Raw genomic sequence first — 20805 nt, 5'->3', positions numbered from 1 at the left:
AAACTGTTGTCTGTGATTGAATATCATTGAATTGTGTGTTTTTTCTTCTTTCAATTTGATTTATTTATAAAATAAAATGAATGTCCTTTTGAGGGCTAATTAGAAAATAAATACATATATCCTTTTAATCTAGGTAATGGTATCATTGACGTAAAGCAAATCCCACAGAAATCAGAAGATGACAATCAATTTAGGGGAGAATATTAAAAACAAAAGATTAGAAAATATATTGATTTATTTGCAGTAGTACTTTGGAACGTATAAGTGTTGTTGACATGTATGCGCTACAAAGGTCATGTAGTCGGTTGAATTTAAAGAGTTTAATAGCCTTATGTTTTCTAATGATTTTTAGTTAATTTTTTAACTAATAAATAATATTATAAATGTATTTTAAATATATAAAAAAATATATTTTAAACATATATATTTTTTTCTTTTCAGCTTCCCTATTGAGAAGTATTGTTAAAACTCCCAAAAGAATGACACAATGCTTGATTTGCAACAAAACGGCTGCCTTTTGCTAAGCATAACAACGATACAAATACGTCCTTTTAACGCCAACAAAAACCAGGAATTCCATTTGAATAATATCACAGCACTAGAAAATCTTGATTTAAATACCCTTTACACCACATTATATACACATTTGATATTACGCCGCAGTACTTGGCTATCGCATAACCATTCAACAAAAACTATCATGTTGAACTATGTTAAAGACTTAGTGGCATCCAAACCTCAACACAATGGCCAATGGTTAAAAACAACAACAACTACCCCAACACCATTAACATCAGAATTTTATCAAACAATACCCCACACAAATTATTCACAACCGCTGAAACAACAAGAACAACCCCCACGCCAACTACGACAACGACGAACAACGCGAAATAAACAATTCAAAATGGTAGCGGATGACAATGTTGAGCAAATTTTTGCCACTCAACTGAACATCAATGACAATAATGCAACAACAGCAACCGCAACAGCAACAACAACCGCTTCAGCGACATTTCCATCGACATATACCATTACACCGGTCATTTCACAAATTCTTGCAACGCCAATGAAAACATCAGCAACAGCTGCCAGTAATGCCATTACCTCAACACGTTCCCCCTATATGTTGTTAACAACATCAGCAGTAACAGCTGTAACCTCAACATTGGTCAATCGAAGCAGTGTCGGTGGCAGTGGTGGTGTTGGGGGTGCTGCAGCAATACCCATGATTGCATCAGCATCCTCATCGTCCTATTTAAACACCAGCTTTGCAATGACCTCGGCATCCTCCACACCAACAAGCATTACACCCTCCACAGGATCTGTGTTCTTTGAAGGTGATCTTTTTCCCACAGTATTTGTCACTGGCAATGGCAATGGTAGCAGCAGGAATAACACAACAAGCGTTTCGGGTATGGATGATGATGACAATTTGAATTCTTTCTACTTTTATGAGGTAAGTTTGTGTGTTTGGAAATTTAAGAATGTGAAGCATAGAACAGACTTAGCTTTAGTTGTAAATATAATAAAAGGATACATTATCCAGATTATTGAATTTGAACTCAAATTCCATTAAACTTCCAACTAAGCTTCTATGGTACGAAGGTACACCGTTACGTATGACTACAATTGTCATATATACGACATGGAGGACATTATCACATCGATATTCAATACATACTATATTAACTAAACAATTTTCTCTATAACATCTATAACACCAACATTTGGGGAACAAATTAACAAAATATCTTATTCCCAATTTTACGAGAGCTGTAGTGCGATTCCCTAACTCATTTTTTGAGTTACCGACAAAAATCGGTTAAATGAAAACGCAATATTATGAATGAAAATTCAAATAAAAGTTGACAGCACTCTTGTTATCGGTAGAACTTTACGACTACTTTTTATTCGTCGTTAACTTACCGTAAAACATCGTTCATTACCGAAATTATAAGCAACTAGCAGACCCGGCGAACTTCGTCTCGCTATTAAGGAATAAAATTTCATACAAAAACTCAATTTTCGATTTTTCCAATTTTCCGACTTTTCCAGAGAGATTTTCCAAAATTTTCTTCAGTAAAGACCTTCTCCTCGAAAATACGAATAACTGACAAAAAATTTTACAGAAATCGGCCTAGCCGTTCTCATTTTATGAATTACTATACATTTTTTACACCATTTTTATATATATAGATTTAATATTACCGATATTTGTCGGTATCTAAAAAATGATTTAGAAAATCGCGCTACTGAACGATAACCATCTGGCCTAAAAAGAAAACGCGAATATTTACCATCCATGCGCTCAAACCAATTGTTGAGTCCATTTTTCCATTCCGATTTAGATACCTCCAAAACATGGATTTTAAACGCTTTTACAATATCTTCTGACTACGAAAATCGTTTACCACGCCTTCTTCCTTGATATACTAGGAATCAAATAAAGTCATTGTAACCCCAGTCAGGTCTGTACGGCGGATGATCCATCAATTCCACGTTTTGTCCGGTCAAACAGGCGTTGATTTGAATTGATGTGTAAGAGCTCGCATTGTCAAGATGCAGAATGATTCGTCTTCTCTTGTTCGTTTCCCAGGAGACTTCTGGCAAACAAATTGTAGTGTACCACTCAGAATTAACCGTCCTACATTTCTGAAGCCGTATAGTCGCCACACGGTCAGTTTTGTTAAAGAAACAGGCGACCATTTGCTTCGATATGATTCTTACATGAACAACTTTCGTTGGATCTGGCTCGCTTTTGAAGACCTAAACGGTCGATTTATGTTGTTTTCGGGCTCCTAAGCTTAGATCCAAAATTCGTCGTCTGTGACGATCTTATAAGCACAACGATCATTTTTATTCGCGATTTCACAAGGGCCTCTTTTTGAGCGATTGTCCAATTAGCTGGATTTAACGAGAAAAATCAATTTTTGCGGCCAGTTGTTCATGCAATATCAAATATTAGTTGTTGGAAAAAACTTTCAAGGTTGCCTCTATCTCACGGTATATAACATGGCGATCTTGCATTTCCGTTCAGACACTGGTTGATTTTTTTTGTGGCATAATGGCCGATTTTGGGCTACCTTCACGACCATCGGTTGTTGGCTAGTGTCGGCCACGATTGAATTCATTAAACCAGTTTTTCATAGTGCTAATGGGTGACCCCTTATCGACATACAAAGATATAATTTGATCAATGCACTCTTGTCGTGATTATCCACGTCGACAGTTGTGAAAAATGATCGGACGAAAATGTTCTCAAGTAAATTCGATTTTTTTGCAAAATGATTTTTTCATGTCACTGTAAACACCGCAATACAATGTCGTATAAAAAACTGTAATGAGTACGTATATGCCAAACACTGTCAATTTCAAATGGCGCCTGGCAACACGCGCGTGTTTAAAGGAGAATCTCTTTATCACAAACTATATACCCATGCAATATGTAATTTTCTTGAGCAAGTTAGGATGGCATAGAAAAATGTTAATATCATCCTCTGGACGGCAGTGAAGAGCTCTTACTGGACGGTCCCATGCCGATACCCGCTAAATCTGATATTGATTTAGGTTTTCAGTGGCAAAATGTGATAGCCACATTAGGCAAATAACGGTAACACGGAATGTGCGTGTATGACTACAAAACCAATAGTTGTCGAGTTGGAAACTCAACATGAACAATCAAAACAAAAAATATAATGACTTTTTGAATGACTGTAGAAAAACGTGTAGAAGGTCGCGTGTTCAATCTCAACGTAGGGCAAAATGAAACAAGTAAGCCAAGGCTATAATCGGACGGGCCGACCATGTTATACCCTACACTTTTACCCCTGGAATTTAGTTTTCCACAAAAATTTCTTTATGGAACAAATGAACTTATTGTAAGAAATAACTTTGTGGATTCTGGTACCGTATCACACCAAGCATCCCAAAAGGGACAACGCTCAATGATATGGAACCCACAGCTTATCTCCGAGTCCGAACGGCGTGTCCTAAGACACCACTTGTAGAGTAGTTTTACATGACTGAAATGCTCAGAAAATGTCGCAAACCTTACTGAAAGATATTTTGCAACCGTTGAAAATTTGATTTTGCCTGACTGGGGAATCGTTTTGAAAAAAGGTGGCAAAGCGACCCATGTTGCAATGTATGTATAAAAATCCAATTGGACCATTAAAACGTTAGGGCGCCATGTAATTTGCAATAATGCAACAACTGGGAATAGAAAAATGTGGTTCTCTGAACGAAACCCATTATATATTAAGCAGTAGGCCCGTTATATAGCAGACACTTTATTGCAATTTTCATCAGGGGGAAGATCAGTAGTTCTATTTTCATATGCAGTCTACTTTGCCGGTATAAGCCCTCCAGGTAATAAAATATAGATCAAAAATATTTTTTTTGTATTTTTCATACAAAAGTAATGGTTCATTTCACCCGCTAAATAATATCAGATCATCATCCAAAATTGTAAGCATCTTCCTCTACCTAACTCCTAACCTCGTGCAAAATTTCGTGATTACTGAGCTATAATTGCGACCTCTAGCGTGTTTATCATTACACTACAAACAAATAACAGGATATGTAACTCTGTTATCCTATGTATGTATGTATGAATGTATGTATGTATGTATGTATGTATGTATGTATGTATGTATGTATGTATGTATGTATGTATGTTCTTTGTCCAATAAAATATTTCCATTAACCTTTTTGATTCAATTATAAAATTTCCATTTATAAAATGTATCGGGCATTTAATTTACTAAAAAGTACCATTTCTGTAAGAAAACACAAACACTGATTTATTCACTCACTTTACCGTCTTTACTCAACGATTATATTTCGACAACTGAAGAAAAATGATCAGCGCAATTCATATAAATGTTTTCTCTTCCTCTTCGCTTGCTACGTTGTTTAACAAAAACAAAGCAAGAAACACACGTGTTTGGCAACCAAAGCACTAATAAACAAACTTTTTGACCTTCTCTTCGTCTCTTCTGGGTCTCCTACTACACCATACACGCAGCTCTTTATTATAAACCGGCATTCCGCAGCCGCGAGAGCCCTGTTGTTACTCTCTTTGACAAAAATCCTCTCTCCACCCATAAAAAATATGTTCTAACATAAAAAATATGTTGGTACCCAAACAAATAAAATTGAGATATGTTACAAAATGTTGCAAACATATATTTGTTTGGACACAAACAAATTATGTTTGGATCCAAACATATATTTGTTTGCAACCAGTCCCAAAAAAATATTTGTTTGGATCCAAACCTATTTCTAGCATATATTTTTCTGCGTGTACAGATGCTGGCAGTACGGGTGTTTTACAGTTTTCGGGTAATTTTCTCAAGAAGTATTGACTTGCCGCTCAAAAGATTGTACCGTCCTTGAGTGCAACCTGTTGCAAGAAAAATTTAAAACGATTCGAGAGAAGGCCCTAAACGGCACTTTTCTGAAATTTTGTGTGGAAGGTATCCGAAGGTGTTGACATATATAGTCTATATTATAATCGGCTCTATGTCTCGTAGAAATATCACGATGTGCAAAGTATGGGCCAAATTGGTTGCTGATTTAGAGAGTTATCATGCGCACCATTTTAGAGTAAAGTTTTGACATTTTGTGGAGGAGGTACCCAAAGGAGTGGACCGATATTACTCATTTTAGAACTAGATTTAAGTTTGGTTAAAGTTTGGACCAAATCGGTTTATCCGTTGGTGCTTTAGCGGGATTTTACAGCTTTCGGGCCATTTTCTCAGGAAGTATCAGGGAAAATCAAAACTTGCCCTGAATAAACTTGAGCCGTAGTAATGGGGGCAGCGAATACAAGTTGTTACAACAAAAATCAGAACGATTCGAGAGGAGGTAAACTCCAGTTTTTCGAAATTTTGTGTGGGAGGTACACTAAGGAGTGGACCGATAAAGTCCATATTGAAACCTCATCTATGCCTGATAGAAATTTTACGATGTGCAAAGTAGGGACCAAATCGGTTACTCCCTTCAAGAGTTAAATGACAGAAGCTTACAATTGGGAAGTTTTTGCGCATTCTGAAACTACAATATTCATAGATGGGAAAAATCACAAACAAAAAATCGCGGGAACTCTTTTTAAATTAATCGAAATGGGACTACAGAAAATGTTGTGGATAATTTTCACTGCTACAACATTTTCTTTAATCCTATTTCCATAGGACTTGCGGTTTCCAAGCAAAATCGTGAAAACCTAAGAAACCACTAAAATGTGACCTTTGACCGCGATTTATTTAAAAAGCGCTACGGCAATTTTTTTTTTTGCTTTTTCTCATCTATGAACATTGTAGCTTCATGCTCCGCACAAACTTCACAGGTGTAAGCTCCTTTCGTTTTAAGTTGGGTCAAGAGCACCGTGACTTTCCAGCTTAAATTTGTTCTAGTGCATTAATAAACTAAAAACTGTAGCGCAATTGTTTTCTTTTAATTATTTCGCTTTTAATTTTAATTTTTTTTATTAAATAATTTTTTTTCACATTCGAAGTTACAGCCAATTTAGCAGCCAACATGTAAGTAAGCTGTGCTGAGGGATATATAGCCTCAACCTCTGTAGGTACCGTGATGTGGGGCTATAGCAAATCAGATGTTTAATAAGCAAACTTCTGATTCAAAGAGAACTAAAGATATTGAATTGCGTTAAACTAAGTTTGGGACAAATTTTTGAAAAAGTTTGAGTTTGAGTTTTTTGGGCCATTATATCAGGAAGTATGGATTTACTGCGAAAAAAATGTGAACTACCCGTAGGAGTGGATCGATATAGCTTATATTTCCCCGGAAAAATTGTACAGTCGTAAAGGGGACCGCATGGACAACCTGCTAATAAAATTTCGAAACGATCCGAGAGGAGCTATTAAATTTCACTTCTTCCGAACTTTGTGTGGGAGGTACCCGAAAGAGTGGACCGATATAGTCCATGTTCGACTATATTCAATAAATATAGTTCACAATATTAAAGATACATTTTTGAAATTTAGTATGGATGGAGTTTAATATTTTAGTACTTTGTTATATAGAATTGAAAATGAGCCATATCGGACCACGTTTGCTATAGTCCACATACAAAATTTCCGCCCGGTTTTGAGTATTTTGTTGCATTTATTGGTGTGAGAAAAGTCATTTCTTGCTTCTTTTTGGCATATTCGTGGGAACTATTTGTTTGTTTAGCAATCTTAAAACCACGGCCATCATTAGTAGCTGCCAAAGTCAGCCTCTTCTGGTTGTCAGTTTGTAAAGCCGTGATTTATTTTGCCTTTCATGCGTACACAGTAATCGTTTTGCCAGCTGTACACGTACATACGAACGCCTACTGTAAATACACTTCAAGGAACTGCTGCTGTGATTGTTCCACGTCAACTAGAATAATGTATGTATGTCAGTACGACATAGACAAGCTTATGCATTATACGTATGTATGTATGTATGTATGTGTGTATTAATAGCTTATTATGGCAACTGCCAAACTTGATGCCCAAACCCGGTCTCCCCTAAATATACCCAAGATTTTAATAAAAACACTTTGTCACATAGTTACTGAACATTTGGGTAACAACCTCTAAGAGATTTGATAATAACATCAGGCACACATATTTAAGTCCACGTTTTGGATTAGAATACCTCACAATAACAACCTACGTAATTGCACTTTGCAGCAATTACAGTAAAATTTCAATCGTATTTTTCCCAGTATACCAGTATACCTCTTTAAATCCCTTTACAAAACTTGTGCTTGTATTACACAAAACAAATTTTTACGGTCCGATAATCCGTCCTCACCTGTCCATAAAAAATAATTTAAATATGTTTTTCTACATGCCAAACTGTGTAATCTAACAAAGCTTAAAAAACAAGATTCCAACAAAATAAAATTGTAGTATTATGTTTGTAAGTAGTCAAAGGGAGATTTACTTTCAGTTGACAGAAGTTCTTCAACTACTAACAACATGTCACTATCAAATACAAAACAAGCAAAAAACTTGTCTTTGAAAGAACTTTTTTCATATCAGTAGATATGTCGTCACTTGTCGCATTGCATTTTCTGTCAAGTGTGGGTGTTTGTTAGAGTGTGTGTGGGTGTTTGTTACAGTATGTGTGAGAGTTTTTCTCCCAAACTTTAAATTTTCTACTGGCAAACTTTTATGCTGAAAATATGTATAAAAATAATTAAATATAATTTAAGATGTGATTATAATGTTTAGTTTAAATAAAAATATACCGCCTGGAAATATGATGATGTAGCAGTGTGCATAGCTGGGCTTAAGGCAAATATAATGTGTAAGTATGTGGCACTTCATTAGATAAGTGTAAGAATTATTTACTACTTAGTGTGTGTACCTTAAAGTATAGTACACATTGACAAGCAAAACTGACAGTCATCGAGGTCCATTTCGTGAATATCAAAGCCTAACTGAAAAATGTCTTTTGTAATCTCTAAATAATACCGTATATATTCTATTTCAAACGTTTTTAGCTAAATAAAAGTTTTTATTTGCCGGAAAATCGTCCTAAAAGTACGTTGACTGTCAGTTTTGAATGATAGTATGTACTCCCCTTAAGTAATGAAGATTATGCAGATAAAGAAAAACAGGAGTAATGGCAATAAATATATGACTTAACTTACCCTCCACCATAGTATGGGTGCTTCGTAAGACCCTTTCTGAAAGGAAAGAGCAAGACCCTTTCCAAAGGAAATTGTGCTTCGTAAGACCCATTCCAAAGGAAAGGGTGCTTCGTAGGGTCTTTTCCAAAGGAAATGGTGCTTCGTAAGATCCTTTCCAAACGAAATGGTGCTTTGTAAGTTCCTTTACAAAGGAAAGCGTGCTTTTTAAGACCCTTTCCAAAGGAAAGGCTGCTTCGTAAGACTCTTTCCAAAGGAAAGGGTGCTTCGTAAGACCCTTTCCAAAGGAAAGGATGCCTCGTAAGATCCTTTCCAAAGGAAAGGGTGCTTTGTAAGACCATGTTCAAAGGAAAAGGTGCCTCGTAAGACCCTTTTCAAAGGAAAAGGTGTCTCGTAAGACCCTTTCAAAAGGAAAAGATGCTTCTTTAGACCCTTTCCAAAGGAAAGGGTGCTTCTTAAGACCCTTTCCAAAGGAAAGGATACTCCCTAAGACCCTTTTTCAAAGGAAAGGATACTCCCTAAGACCCTTTCCATAGGAAAGGATACTCCCTAAGACCCTTTCCATAGGAAAGGATACTCCCTAAGACCCTTTCCAAAGGAAAGGATGCTTCTTAAGATCTTTTCCAAAGGAAATGGTGCTTTGTAGGAAATGGTGTTTCGTGAGACCGGTTCTAAAGGAAAGGGTGCTTCGTAAGACCTTTTCAAAGGAAAGGTGCCTCGTAAGACCATTTCAAAGGAAAAGGTGCCTCGTAAGACCCTTTTGGAAGGAAAAGGTGCCTCGTAGGACCCTTTCAAAAGGAAAGGATGCTTCTTTAGACCCTTTCCAAAGGAAAGGGTGCTTCTTAAGACCCTTTCCAAAGGAAAGGATACTCTTAAGACCCTTTCCAAAGGAAAGGATACTCCCTAAGACCCTTTCCAATGGAAAGGATACTCCCTAAGACCCTTTCCAAAGGAAAGGATGCTTCTTAACATCTTTTCCAAAGGAAAGGGTGCTTCGTAGGAAATGGTGTTTCGTGAGACCGGTTCTAAAGGAAAGGGTGCTTCGTAAGACCTTTTCAAAGGAAATGGTGTTCCGTATGACCCTTTGCAAAGGAAAGGGTGCTTCGTAAGACCCTTTCCAGAGGAAAGAGTGCTTCTTAAGACCCTTTCCAAAGGAAAGGGTGCTTCATAAGTCTCTTTCCAAAGTAAATGGTGCTTCGTAAGACTCTTTCAAAAGGAAAGGCTGCTTCGCAAGACCCTTTCCAAAGGAAAGGGTACTTCGTAAGACCCTTTTAAAAGGAAAGCCTGCTTCGTAAGAAAGACTGCTTCGTAAGACCCTTTCAAAAGGAAAGGGTGCTTCTTAAGACTCTTTCCAAAGGAAAGGGTGCTTCTTAAGACTCTTTTCAAAGGAAAGGGTGCTTCTTAAGACTCTTTTCAAAGGAAAAGGTGCTTCTTAAGACTCTTTTCAAAGGAAAGGGTGCTTCTTAAGACTCTTTTCAAAGGAAAGGGTGCTTCTTAAGACTCTTTTCAAAGGAAAGGGTGCTTCGTAAGATCCATTCCAAAGGTAATGGTGCTTTTCAAAGGAAAGGGTGCTTCGTAAGATCCATTCCAAAGGTAATGGTGCTTTTCAAAGGAAAGGGTGCTTCGTAAGACTTTTCTAAAAGAAATTTTGCCTCGTATGACTCTTTACAAAAGAAAGGGTGCTTCGTAAGATTCTTTCCAAAGGAAATGGTGCTTCGTAAGTCCCTTTCCAAAGGAAATGGTGCTTCGTAAGACCATTTCAAAAGGAAAGGGTGCTTCGTAACACCCTTTCAGAAGGAAAGAGTGCTTCGTAAGACCCTTTCCAAAGGAAAGAGTGCTTCTTAAGGCCCTTTCCAAAGGAAAGGGGGCTTCGTAAGTCTCTTTCCAAAGTAAATGGTGCTTCGTAAGACTCTTTCAAAAGGAAAGGCTGCTTCGTAAGACCCTTTTCAAAGGAAAGGGTACTTCGTAAGACCCTTTTAAAAGGAAAGCCTGCTTCGTAAGAAAGACTGCTTCGTAAGACCCTTTCAAAAGGAAAGGGTGCTTCTTAAGACTCTTTCCAAAGGAAAGGGCGCTTCGTAAGATCCTTTCCAAAGGAAACGGTGCCTCGTAAGATCCTTTCCAAAAAAATGGTGCTTCGTAAGAAAGACTGCTTCGTAAGACCCTTTCAAAAGGAAAGGGTGCTTCTTAAGACTCTTTCCAAAGGAAAGGGTGGTTCGTAAGATCCTTTCCAAAAGAAATGTGCTTCTTCTTCGTAAGACCCTTTTCCAATACTTCTTCACTAAACGTTATCTCCCGACTTTCGGTACTTTGAAGATTTTAGCCTAAATTTTTGGCAGAACAACCTGTATGTTGACGTTTGATGTTCCCTGTAGTTACAAAACTTCTCTACTAAAAATTGTAAATATAGGTCCAAGTTTAGGTATAGCCCCCACATAACGGTACCTCTCGATTTTCCATATTTTGAGGGTTTTAGAAACATTTTTCGACAGAATTACCCGTAATTTGACAATTGTGGTTTCCTGCATTCACGGAACTTCTCCACCAATCATACAGGAACTCCTGATTTTAGGTAATTTTCAATTTCAATTTAGTTCAACGGTTTGGTATGTCCCCATAAAACGGTATCACCGATTTCAGGTTTTTAGGTTTTATCTACGTTTTCGGGCAAGATTTGTATCGTTCCCAGTGGTTAAAGACTTCTCTATCAAAAATTGTGGGCATTGGCCCACGTTGCAACATGGGCATAGCGTTGTGGTATAGCACCCATATAACGGTACCGCCCGTTTTTTAGCTGACCGAATTAGCTAAAATTAATATTTTTTAAATTTATTTATTTTACATTTTTTAAATTTATTTATTTAATGAGGAATATTTCATAGTGGAGCGTATAAAAAGTTCGGCCTGGCCGAACGTAATGCTTTTTTACTGGTTTTATTTTAATCTTGAGACCAAAGAATATCATGGTTTACCTATTATCGATTTCTCTTTAAACCATCTCTGCCTATTTCCCACATTATATAATTAATCTATTGTTTAATTTGCTGCCTCTTTTTTCTATTTTCTTATGATTTTCCTCATTGTATCCACTGTTTCACATTCACATTTTCTTTGTAACTAAACATGAAATTCTCAGAAGTGTCCTCCAGCTTAGTTACTTAAGTTTATTTATCCTCATCGTTGTACTTCATCGTAGTCGTGGTGGTGGTACTGGTAGTGTTTGCAGCTTCAAGATAAATGTCTTCACTGTCAATTTGCTTAATTAATATAAGACGACGTAGAATAAACATTCGTACAAAAGCTCAGAGGATCCTTCATTGAAATGCTTACACATGCATACTGTCGCAGATTCAGAATTCATATATCTACAATGTCCTTTTAATATACTATGTATATGGAAATTAGTGTGCGTGTGTGCGTGGCTTATGTGTAAATGAAATGCTTACTTAAATGTTTTATTTTTAAAGAAGATGTGGTAATTTAAAACGTGATGTTTATGATTATAGATTAACATTATGAATAACAGAAAATCGACATAAATTAGTGTGGGAAAGAAAGGAATGAGTATTTTAATGGGTATAAATAATTCAAAGAACTAAGCCATTATTTCTTATTCATATTGATGAATGGGCATAATATTTTATGGACACGTGGGAACGACTTTTTGGCTTTTGTTTCGAGTTATTGAATAACGATATAAATAGCTAGGCATATTGCAAATATAAAACGATAATAATCAATAAGCAATTGATATGTGCAGGAGGGAGAAAGAAGGCCCAAAAAAATTACGAAAAGCTATCGTAAATACTAACTGCAATAAAAACTTGGACTTAACAGAACTTTTGTAAAAGGGTAGTTTATCTAAGTATTTAGATAGTTGAGGGCCCTCATCTTGGGAAATAAAGATTTCCCTCTAGCAAAACATACTATTATGGAGGAGATACCTAAAAGAATAACCCACTAGTCATTTTAGTGGGTCACATTAAAAATTTTTAAAGCCTTAGGACCATTGAAGTATGCACTTGTCCAGGAAATAAAATATATTATTGTAATCAGCACCACATGGACTATTTACGTTTAATATTTCAAAACGATCCTGGAACATGCCTTAAAGTACACTTAAGCGGAAATGTTGAACTATTGTCTATATTCAGATTTGATTTACAATATAGAATAATATTACGATGTGCGAGGGTAAGACGTATGTTAGCCGCTTCTAACGGAGTAGTTCTGCTTTTCGTCTACTTCAGTAGCCTGTGCCATATTGTGAACCCATATTGGATACTTAGGAGTTTCTAATGGCGGATTTACACTTCTTCATAAAGATGTTATCAATGGCAGAAACATCACTATTAGTGTAGATCATAGTATCTACTTACATAGGTGCCTTTATATTCTTAGCAGAACATTTTGTACCATAAGCCGAATAAAGAATATTTTCGTCGGGGGTGCACCATCATATGGCTCGTACTCACATGCTTTTTTGGCGAGGCCAGCTACATCCATTCTATTGACATGACCCAGCAAATACAAGGGTTGTAGCTCTATGCGTTTTATTATATCGATATCACTCGGCTGGCACAGCTAGTGTTGCATACAATGCCGGTATGCACCGTCCACGCATATTGGCCTAGAATGACCATATGGCCGCTGCACAGGCCACGAAATTAAGTTGGTTCTAGGAGGTTTAATGATCAAATTGGGTAGGATAATATCATGCGAAGGGCAAATATGTATACAAATAAGAAAAAAGGTATCAGTCGGCTCTGCAGACATAAGCATGTAGACCAGACCGGGCGATTTGTATGGAAGGAAAAACCTTAATGGAAGCGTTGCGTTTCCGATTCCTGGGATTGAACTGAGCAAAAATGTCTACTACAGCATATGTCTACGGTGAAAATCGAGCCTCCCGAGTGTTATTTGAAGTTTTTTCCACGTTTTTGGATATTTTGGCATAAAACAGCTAAACCATTGAGATTTTCGATACGACACTAAGACAAACATTGTAGCCAAGACAATAAAAAAGAGAGAAGCAATGGAAATACGTTGTGAAAACAAGTAAAAAAGTATCAGTCGGCTTTGCCGACAGAGATATACCCTCAACTTGTGTGGATTGAAATATATTTTTTCCAAAAAAAAAAAACTTATGTATTTAGGGGGGTTTTCAACATTTTGGGCTTATGAACCGACAAAAGTATGGATAGGATTAAAGCTCAAAAATTTGCGAGGATATCGACAAATAGGGTTTTTTTTACCACACTAGCCTACGAAAAACATAATATCGCTGTAAACAGGGCCACTAGGAAAACCTTCGGTAAAAATGTCCAAAGGATCCTCGAACAGACCTTTAACCACACAAAAATGTTGAAAATTTGTGTGGGTCTACCCCAAGGATTAGACAGATAGGGCCCAAATTTGAACATAAACTAAGTTTCGACAATATTTAGAGATCCAAAGTTTGGACCAAATCGGTTGCTACGTCTATGAGAAATCGCGCGTACCATTTTAGCGAATATTTTCGAACTTTTGTGGGGGAGGTACCGGAAGGAGTGGACCTATAAGCACCACCTTCGAAGTTCATCTAATATTCGAAGAAATTTTACAATATCCAAAGTGTGGACGAACGCAGTATTTGGGCTGTTTTCTCAAGAAGTATGGATTTGCCCCTGAAAAAAACCTTTACTGTCGTAATTGAGGCAGCGAGTGCAAGTTGCTTCAACAAAAATCAAAGTGATTCGAGAGCAGGTCTTTAATTGAATTTATCCAAAATTTTGTGTGGGAGGTACCCGAAGGAGTGGACAAATATAGTCCATATTCAAAACTGATCTATACCTGGTAAATATATTAAAATGTGTAATGTATGGACCAAATCGGTCATTCCCAAAAGTAATCGTGGCCACAATTTGTCCGAACATTTTTGAACTTTTGTGGGGGAGGTACCTGAAGAAGTGAACCGATATGGTTTATCTTCGAAATTAAACTAAGTTTGGACAAAATATTACGAAAGCCAAATTTTGGACCGAATCGGCAAATCCGTTCGGGAATTATCTTGCGCTCCAACCACTACACACGGTGTCACAGGGACTTTTTTCTCAGGAAGTATGGAAGTATGGGGTCTAAAATCATTATTTCGATGAGGCTCACTTTGCGCGTATGAAAGTGTATTGACCCTCGTTAGCATAAATGCTGAGGATATAAAAAGAAGTTATGCCCGTTTAAACATGAACATTTTAGAAAAATGTGCCGTTATAAAACAAACAAAAAAAGAAGTAACCCAAAGAAACCAACTGTATTTTCCTTGTCAATGAATCCCAACACGATATAATTTTTGCATCAGAATGCTTGAATATTTTTTTGGTCAACTTTTGTATCACAGTGTTATTTATCGACATCTTCCCAAAAATTTGCACTGTCTCAAGGCCAAACCTGCCTGATGTACCAGAGATTTCTTAATTATTGTCTTACCTGCAATTTTCGTCTTTTCGTTGTATCGAATATCTCAATGGTTTAGCTGTTATATGTCAAACTATCCAAAAACGTGGATAAAAACCGCAAGCCAAAATCGGGAAGCCCGATTTTCATCGGTCTAATGGACTTTTTGCTCAGTACAATCCCAGGAATCAGAACCGCGAAGCGCCCATTAAGGTTTTCAAATTCATCTATAAACCGATGGAACACCGCTTACGTAATATAAATACTTTTCCCCAAAAATGTTGTATTTAGGGGTTTTCCGAATTTTGTGACCCTCTTTGACGTATTAACTTGCCGACAAAAATATGAATTTCGATTAAAGCTTAAAAGAGTTTTGAAAGCGATACCACAACAATTGGAAGTAGATCTTATTTTGGGAGTCATACATTTTGATAGATAAAGCGCCCACCAATCATTTTAGGTGATCACCTTATAATTTAGAGCTTTTGGACCATTACATCAAGGCAAACTTAACATCGCTGTAAACAATACCACAAGGAGCAACTTAGGTACGAAATTCCAAACGAGCCTCAGACAAACAGACTTTAAACTGCACTTAAATTAAAATGTTGAACATTTGTGATCGATGTACCCTGAGGAGCGCATCAGCCGCTACACATGGTGCCCGTAAGTTTTTTTTACAGCTTTCCGGTCATTTTCTCAGGCAGTATTAACCTGAAAAGGCCTGTACACTTGTTGCAAAAAGAAATCAAAACGATTCGAGAGAAAGTCTTAAACTGTAATGTTCCGAAATTTTGTGTGGGAGGTTCCCGAACGAGTGGAGTGAAGTGGATAAGTCCATATTCGAAGCTGATCTATGTCTGGTAGGAATATTACACTGTGCATAGTTACATTTTTGGGAAAATTGTTGTGGATTAGATACCCGCTGGAGTTGGCTGATTTCGTCCATTTTCAATATTTCTATTTCAATATCTATGTTGGGAAAAAATATTACGTGGGGCAAATTCTGGATCGAATTGGTTTATCCGTTCGAGAGTTATCGTGCACTCCAGTCAGTCAGACAGATATACTGACGGACGGACATAACTAAATCAACTCCAAATTGTCTGAAACGGATTTTCGCCAAACACAAATAAACTTGTGGTCTACAACTGTTATTGAAAATCTTGTCGATAACAAAGACTTCTATAAAATATCTTGTCGATAACAAAGATATCTACAGAAAATTATGTCGATGACCAAGTTTTCTGTAGAAAATCTTGTCGAAACCGAAGAATCCCATAGAAAATCTTATAGAAATCTAAGACTTCTACAAATCTCTCTCTCATTTCTACAAAAACTACTGAACCGATTTTTCGGTTAAAATAGGCAAAAAATTTTGTTGAATTTCGGAATGGGCGGGGTACTTCCCCTATACCCTGTTTCTTTAAAAATGCTATATCTATATAAATAAAAATCAAATTTTGTTCATTGGTAATGGCATCAGTTGAGAACGGCTGGACCGATTTCGATAATTCTTTCTGTAAAATGTGCGCCATAATCCCACTTGGGTTTTTATGCAAAGAAATTTTGGCCACGCCCACTTTAACCGCCACTTTTTTCAATTTTCAATTTTTCTCATTTCTAAAAAAACTACTGAACCGATTTTTCTGAAATTGACGAGGAATGTAGAGGAATGGCCCCCGGTTAAAATAGGCTAAACATTTTGTTGGATTTCGAACGGGGCGCCATTTTTATAAAAACCTATTTTATCACGCCCACTTTTACATACCCAAAACTACTGAACCTATTTTCCTAAAAATTTCAGAGAATGTACAGGGAGGACCCGTGGTTAAAATAGGCTATACATTGTGTTGAATTTCGGAGGGGTTTGGTACCTCCACTATGTCTGATTTAATAAAACCGCTATTTTAGCAAAAATGAAACGAGTGATTGAATTAATTCTTCCGAACAACCACCCCGTTCCGAACCACCCTGCTGCGGACTTCCACCCTCCGATTCACGATGTTTCGAACTTCCACCATCCGAACCAACCCGCACTGAACTTCCACCCTACGATCCACCCCGCTCAGAATTTCCACCCTCCGAACCACACCCTCCCATTCAGCCCGCTCCGAACTTCAACATATCGAACCACTCTGCAACGAACCACCCTGCTCCGAACTTCCACCCTTCGATTCTCCGACCTTAGGTACTCATTTTGGGACCTTAAGACCCGACCACGCCCAATTTCTATCTCTGAAACTTCTGAGCCGATTTTCGTACAAATTTCAGGGAATGTACCGAGATAATCCTGGTGAAAATAGACTGCATATATGTCCCCTGGTGCTTGGTGAAAAAAACCTATATAATTTGTGGAATTTCGGCGGAGCGTGGTTTGAAAACTAATTCGATAGACAATGGTGGTTGTGCTTCTGACCCGAGGGACTTATTTGTGGCTTTAAGACCCGGCTGCGCCCACTTTTTAAATGTGTTATATCTTCAAAACTTCTAGACCGAAACAGATGATGTACAGGGATGGTCCTTGGTGGAAAAATGCTATAAATTTTGTTAAATTTCGGAGGTGCGGGTTATACCCTGCGTCCTTATTTTTAAATGTGCTATATATGTAAAATGTACAAACCATAAGACCCGACCACTCCTACTTTCTTAAATATGTTACAAATCAATGGAAATACCAGAAGTTATGCATATCGAAGCTTTGGTCTTATTGGAAATCAAGTATTTAAATTGGAAGGCAACATATCGATAGCTATAGCTTCATCAGGTATATAAGATGTACATTATAAGAAGGTGGAAGGAGGACACAGTTGGCACTTAAGCCACTGAACATTCATGTGAATGAAGGGCACATAAGCAATATTAAATATAAGTTATCACCTGGAACGAATTTTATGTGCCATACATAATAATTTAAGAAGCAATTCACCTTTAGATTTCAGACAAACACTTCCAGTTATACTATTCCAGCAGATGAAATAAATGCATGCCTCAAGTCATCAGCTTTTTGGCGGTATGTTAAAATTACATATCGACACAAACAAATCTGAAAATTTTTTATTTATAATCACTTGCAGATTCCGACTAATTAGCGATACAATAAAAATACAATCGCTGACTTAAGGTAACATAAAACTGCTTCAAGGGCCAGCAATGCGGACCGGGTCGGCTAGAACATCTATAAATAATCAATGCTTCTGTAGAAAACCTCGTCGATAACCAACACACCATATAAAATCCTGTCCAACACTTCCTTAGAAAATCCTAGACTTTTATTGAAAATCTTATTGACAAAAGGGTGGTAGGTTTCGATCGGCATTTCTTGTATCTTCTCCAGGATTTGCCACAGAGTAAATATCTGGTCAATGGTGTATTTGCCAGTTTGATTTCTTGTTTTCAACAACTTGTTTTATCTAGCAATTTACTAATACATTTGCAATACTTGAGTTTTCTATAAAACATTCATATTTTTGCCGTTCTCTTCTTGCCGTTCTCCCTGGTTTAAAGTCGTATTATTTCGTTGGCCATAGGCTTTATCCGTTCGCACAATATCGCTGACTCTATCTTGTAAGTAATACGGAGAAGACTTATGCCCCTGTAGTTAGAGCATACAGTCTTATCTCATTTCTTGTGGACGGGACACAGAATGCTCATGTTCCAATCGCCGGGTATGCATTCTTCCTGCCAGATGGTGCTAATTAGCTGATGCATACACCTTATCAGCGGGTCGCCACCGGCTTTGAACAGCTCGGCTCGGCTCCTGCTGGTTTCTTATTCTTCAGTCGGTTAACCTTCAATACCATATTCTGCGATTGGATCTCCTGTATCATCGTCGTCTTTTCTTCTTTTTCCTCTTTGATATTCTCCCGATACCACTCTCGTGCGCTACGCATTGCTACTGATTGTAAAATAGCCCTATATGCCGCATTTTTCTCTTCGGTAGCAGCACGAACTTTACCATCATAAAACCGATCAACGCCTATGACACCAGCGATTTTAACCAAACCAATTAATTTAAATCACATCTTTTTTCCGATTTCAATACCAGCATACTTCGCTTTATAACTATTTCCATTCAACTTGCTATGGGATTAATTATAATCAAAATAACATTAGAATCCATAATTATGTGCTTGGGAGGTAATTTACTTTCCGCTAGCACGAGTACATACATACACACAAACACATTGAACAATACGATATAACACGTAGATATGAAATAGAAATAAAACTGCAATAATAACGTTTACAATGAAATATGCTTCCTGCATACATAAATTCTGACAGTCAAAAGCGTGGAAAAATCTGTAGTGGGAGATGCAAAAATGACTAAATACTTCCATGAAAAAATGAAAATTGTTCATATTTTAAAATTACATACACATATTACATTACATTTCACCACAAATATTTTCCATAAGAGAAGGGAAGACTTCCTTATATATTTGTGATTAATTTCGTCCCCACCCCCTTTCTTAGGCTTAACTACGCCAATGCAAATCACAACAAGAAGTTGGTCGGTCACACAACTTCATAACAATAAATGTCCTCGTAGAATAAAACGATATCAATTTTTCTCAGCTTATATTTGAGTAGTGTGTAAGTATCTGTATCACATCTTCAGGTATACAATATTCCCAAAGAAAAAGGAAAGACAAATACAACTTTTCTAAAACATTTTTTTAATATTAGCATTTTTTCTATACACACATACACATACTACCACATTTAATGTCTCAAGAAAACCACAGTTGAAAGAAGGAAGAAACGGAACAAAAGTAAAGAAAAATTGTTTGCATTACGGAAAAGAGATTATATAACAAATAGTAAAAAGATTTATGGAACTACACCAACCAGCACCATCCTTCGTTATGTATTTATGTATGTATGAACTTAGACATTTTTGTGGTATGATAACCTTATTAGTTATGCAGGGTACATCTTGCTGTGATTTCCTCTCATAAGTGCTGCTTTAAAATGTAAAATATTATCTGCAGCTTACGAAAAGTGTAAATAAATTTTAAATCTACTTTAAAATGTCTTATTTAAATGGGGATTTATTTTTGTATTGGTAGTTGGGTTTGAGATATGGTTGTGAATAGAATGTTTCGATTTTAGGGGGGGGAACATAATCATGCATTATACTCATAAATCGGTTCCAACAAAATCTAAGGATTTTTTTATATCCAGTTGGTCTTCTCATAGGAGACCAGGTTGTCTTCTTATAGAAGACAAGTAGAACAAGTAGAAGTTCAGTTGGTCATCTCCCAGGAGAACAATTCGTCATCTCCCAGGAGACCAGTTTCTCTTCTCCTAGAAGATCCTCTCATAGAAGACCAGTTGGTCTTTACATAAAAGACAAGTTGGTCTTCTCACAGAAGACCATTAGATGACCAGTGGGCTTCTCCTAGAAGACTCGTTGCTCTTCTCATAGACGACAAGTAGAAATTCAGTTGGTTTTCTCCTAAAATGCCAGTTGGTCTTCTTATAGAAGATCAGTTGGCTTCCTCATAGAAGACTCTTCTTGAAGAAAACCAGTTGGTATTTTCACAGGAGACCAGTTATTCTTCTTATAAAAGACCAGTTGGTATTCTTGCAGAAAACCAGTTGGTCTTCTCTCAGGAGACCAGTTAGTCTTCTTATGGAAGACCAGTTGGTCTTCTTATAGAGGGACTGTTGGTTTTCTTATTGGTCTTCCTATTGAGGGCAGTTGATCATATTATTGG

At 37.0% G+C, this 20805-nt stretch overlaps 1 protein-coding gene across 1 annotated transcript in view; it reads left to right on the top strand.

The window, feature by feature from the left end:
- The first annotated feature begins 441 nt into the window (after nucleotides 1-441).
- CCAP-R (Crustacean cardioactive peptide receptor) overlaps nucleotides 442-20805 on the top strand; it is a 264183-nt gene continuing 243819 nt past the window's right edge. The window contains exon 1 of the mRNA XM_073983683.1: nucleotides 442-1459. Within this exon, the coding sequence (XP_073839784.1) occupies nucleotides 488-1459 (972 nt within the window). The 5' untranslated portion in view covers nucleotides 442-487. The remainder of the gene's footprint in view (nucleotides 1460-20805) is intronic.

Source organism: Musca autumnalis, unplaced genomic scaffold (genome assembly GCF_047663935.1).
Source record: "Musca autumnalis isolate F117 unplaced genomic scaffold, ASM4766393v1 scaffold_1, whole genome shotgun sequence".
NCBI classification, from domain to species: domain Eukaryota; kingdom Metazoa; phylum Arthropoda; class Insecta; order Diptera; family Muscidae; genus Musca; species Musca autumnalis.
Note: the sequence above shows the minus strand (reverse complement) of the source record. Positions and strands in the feature narration are given on the sequence as shown.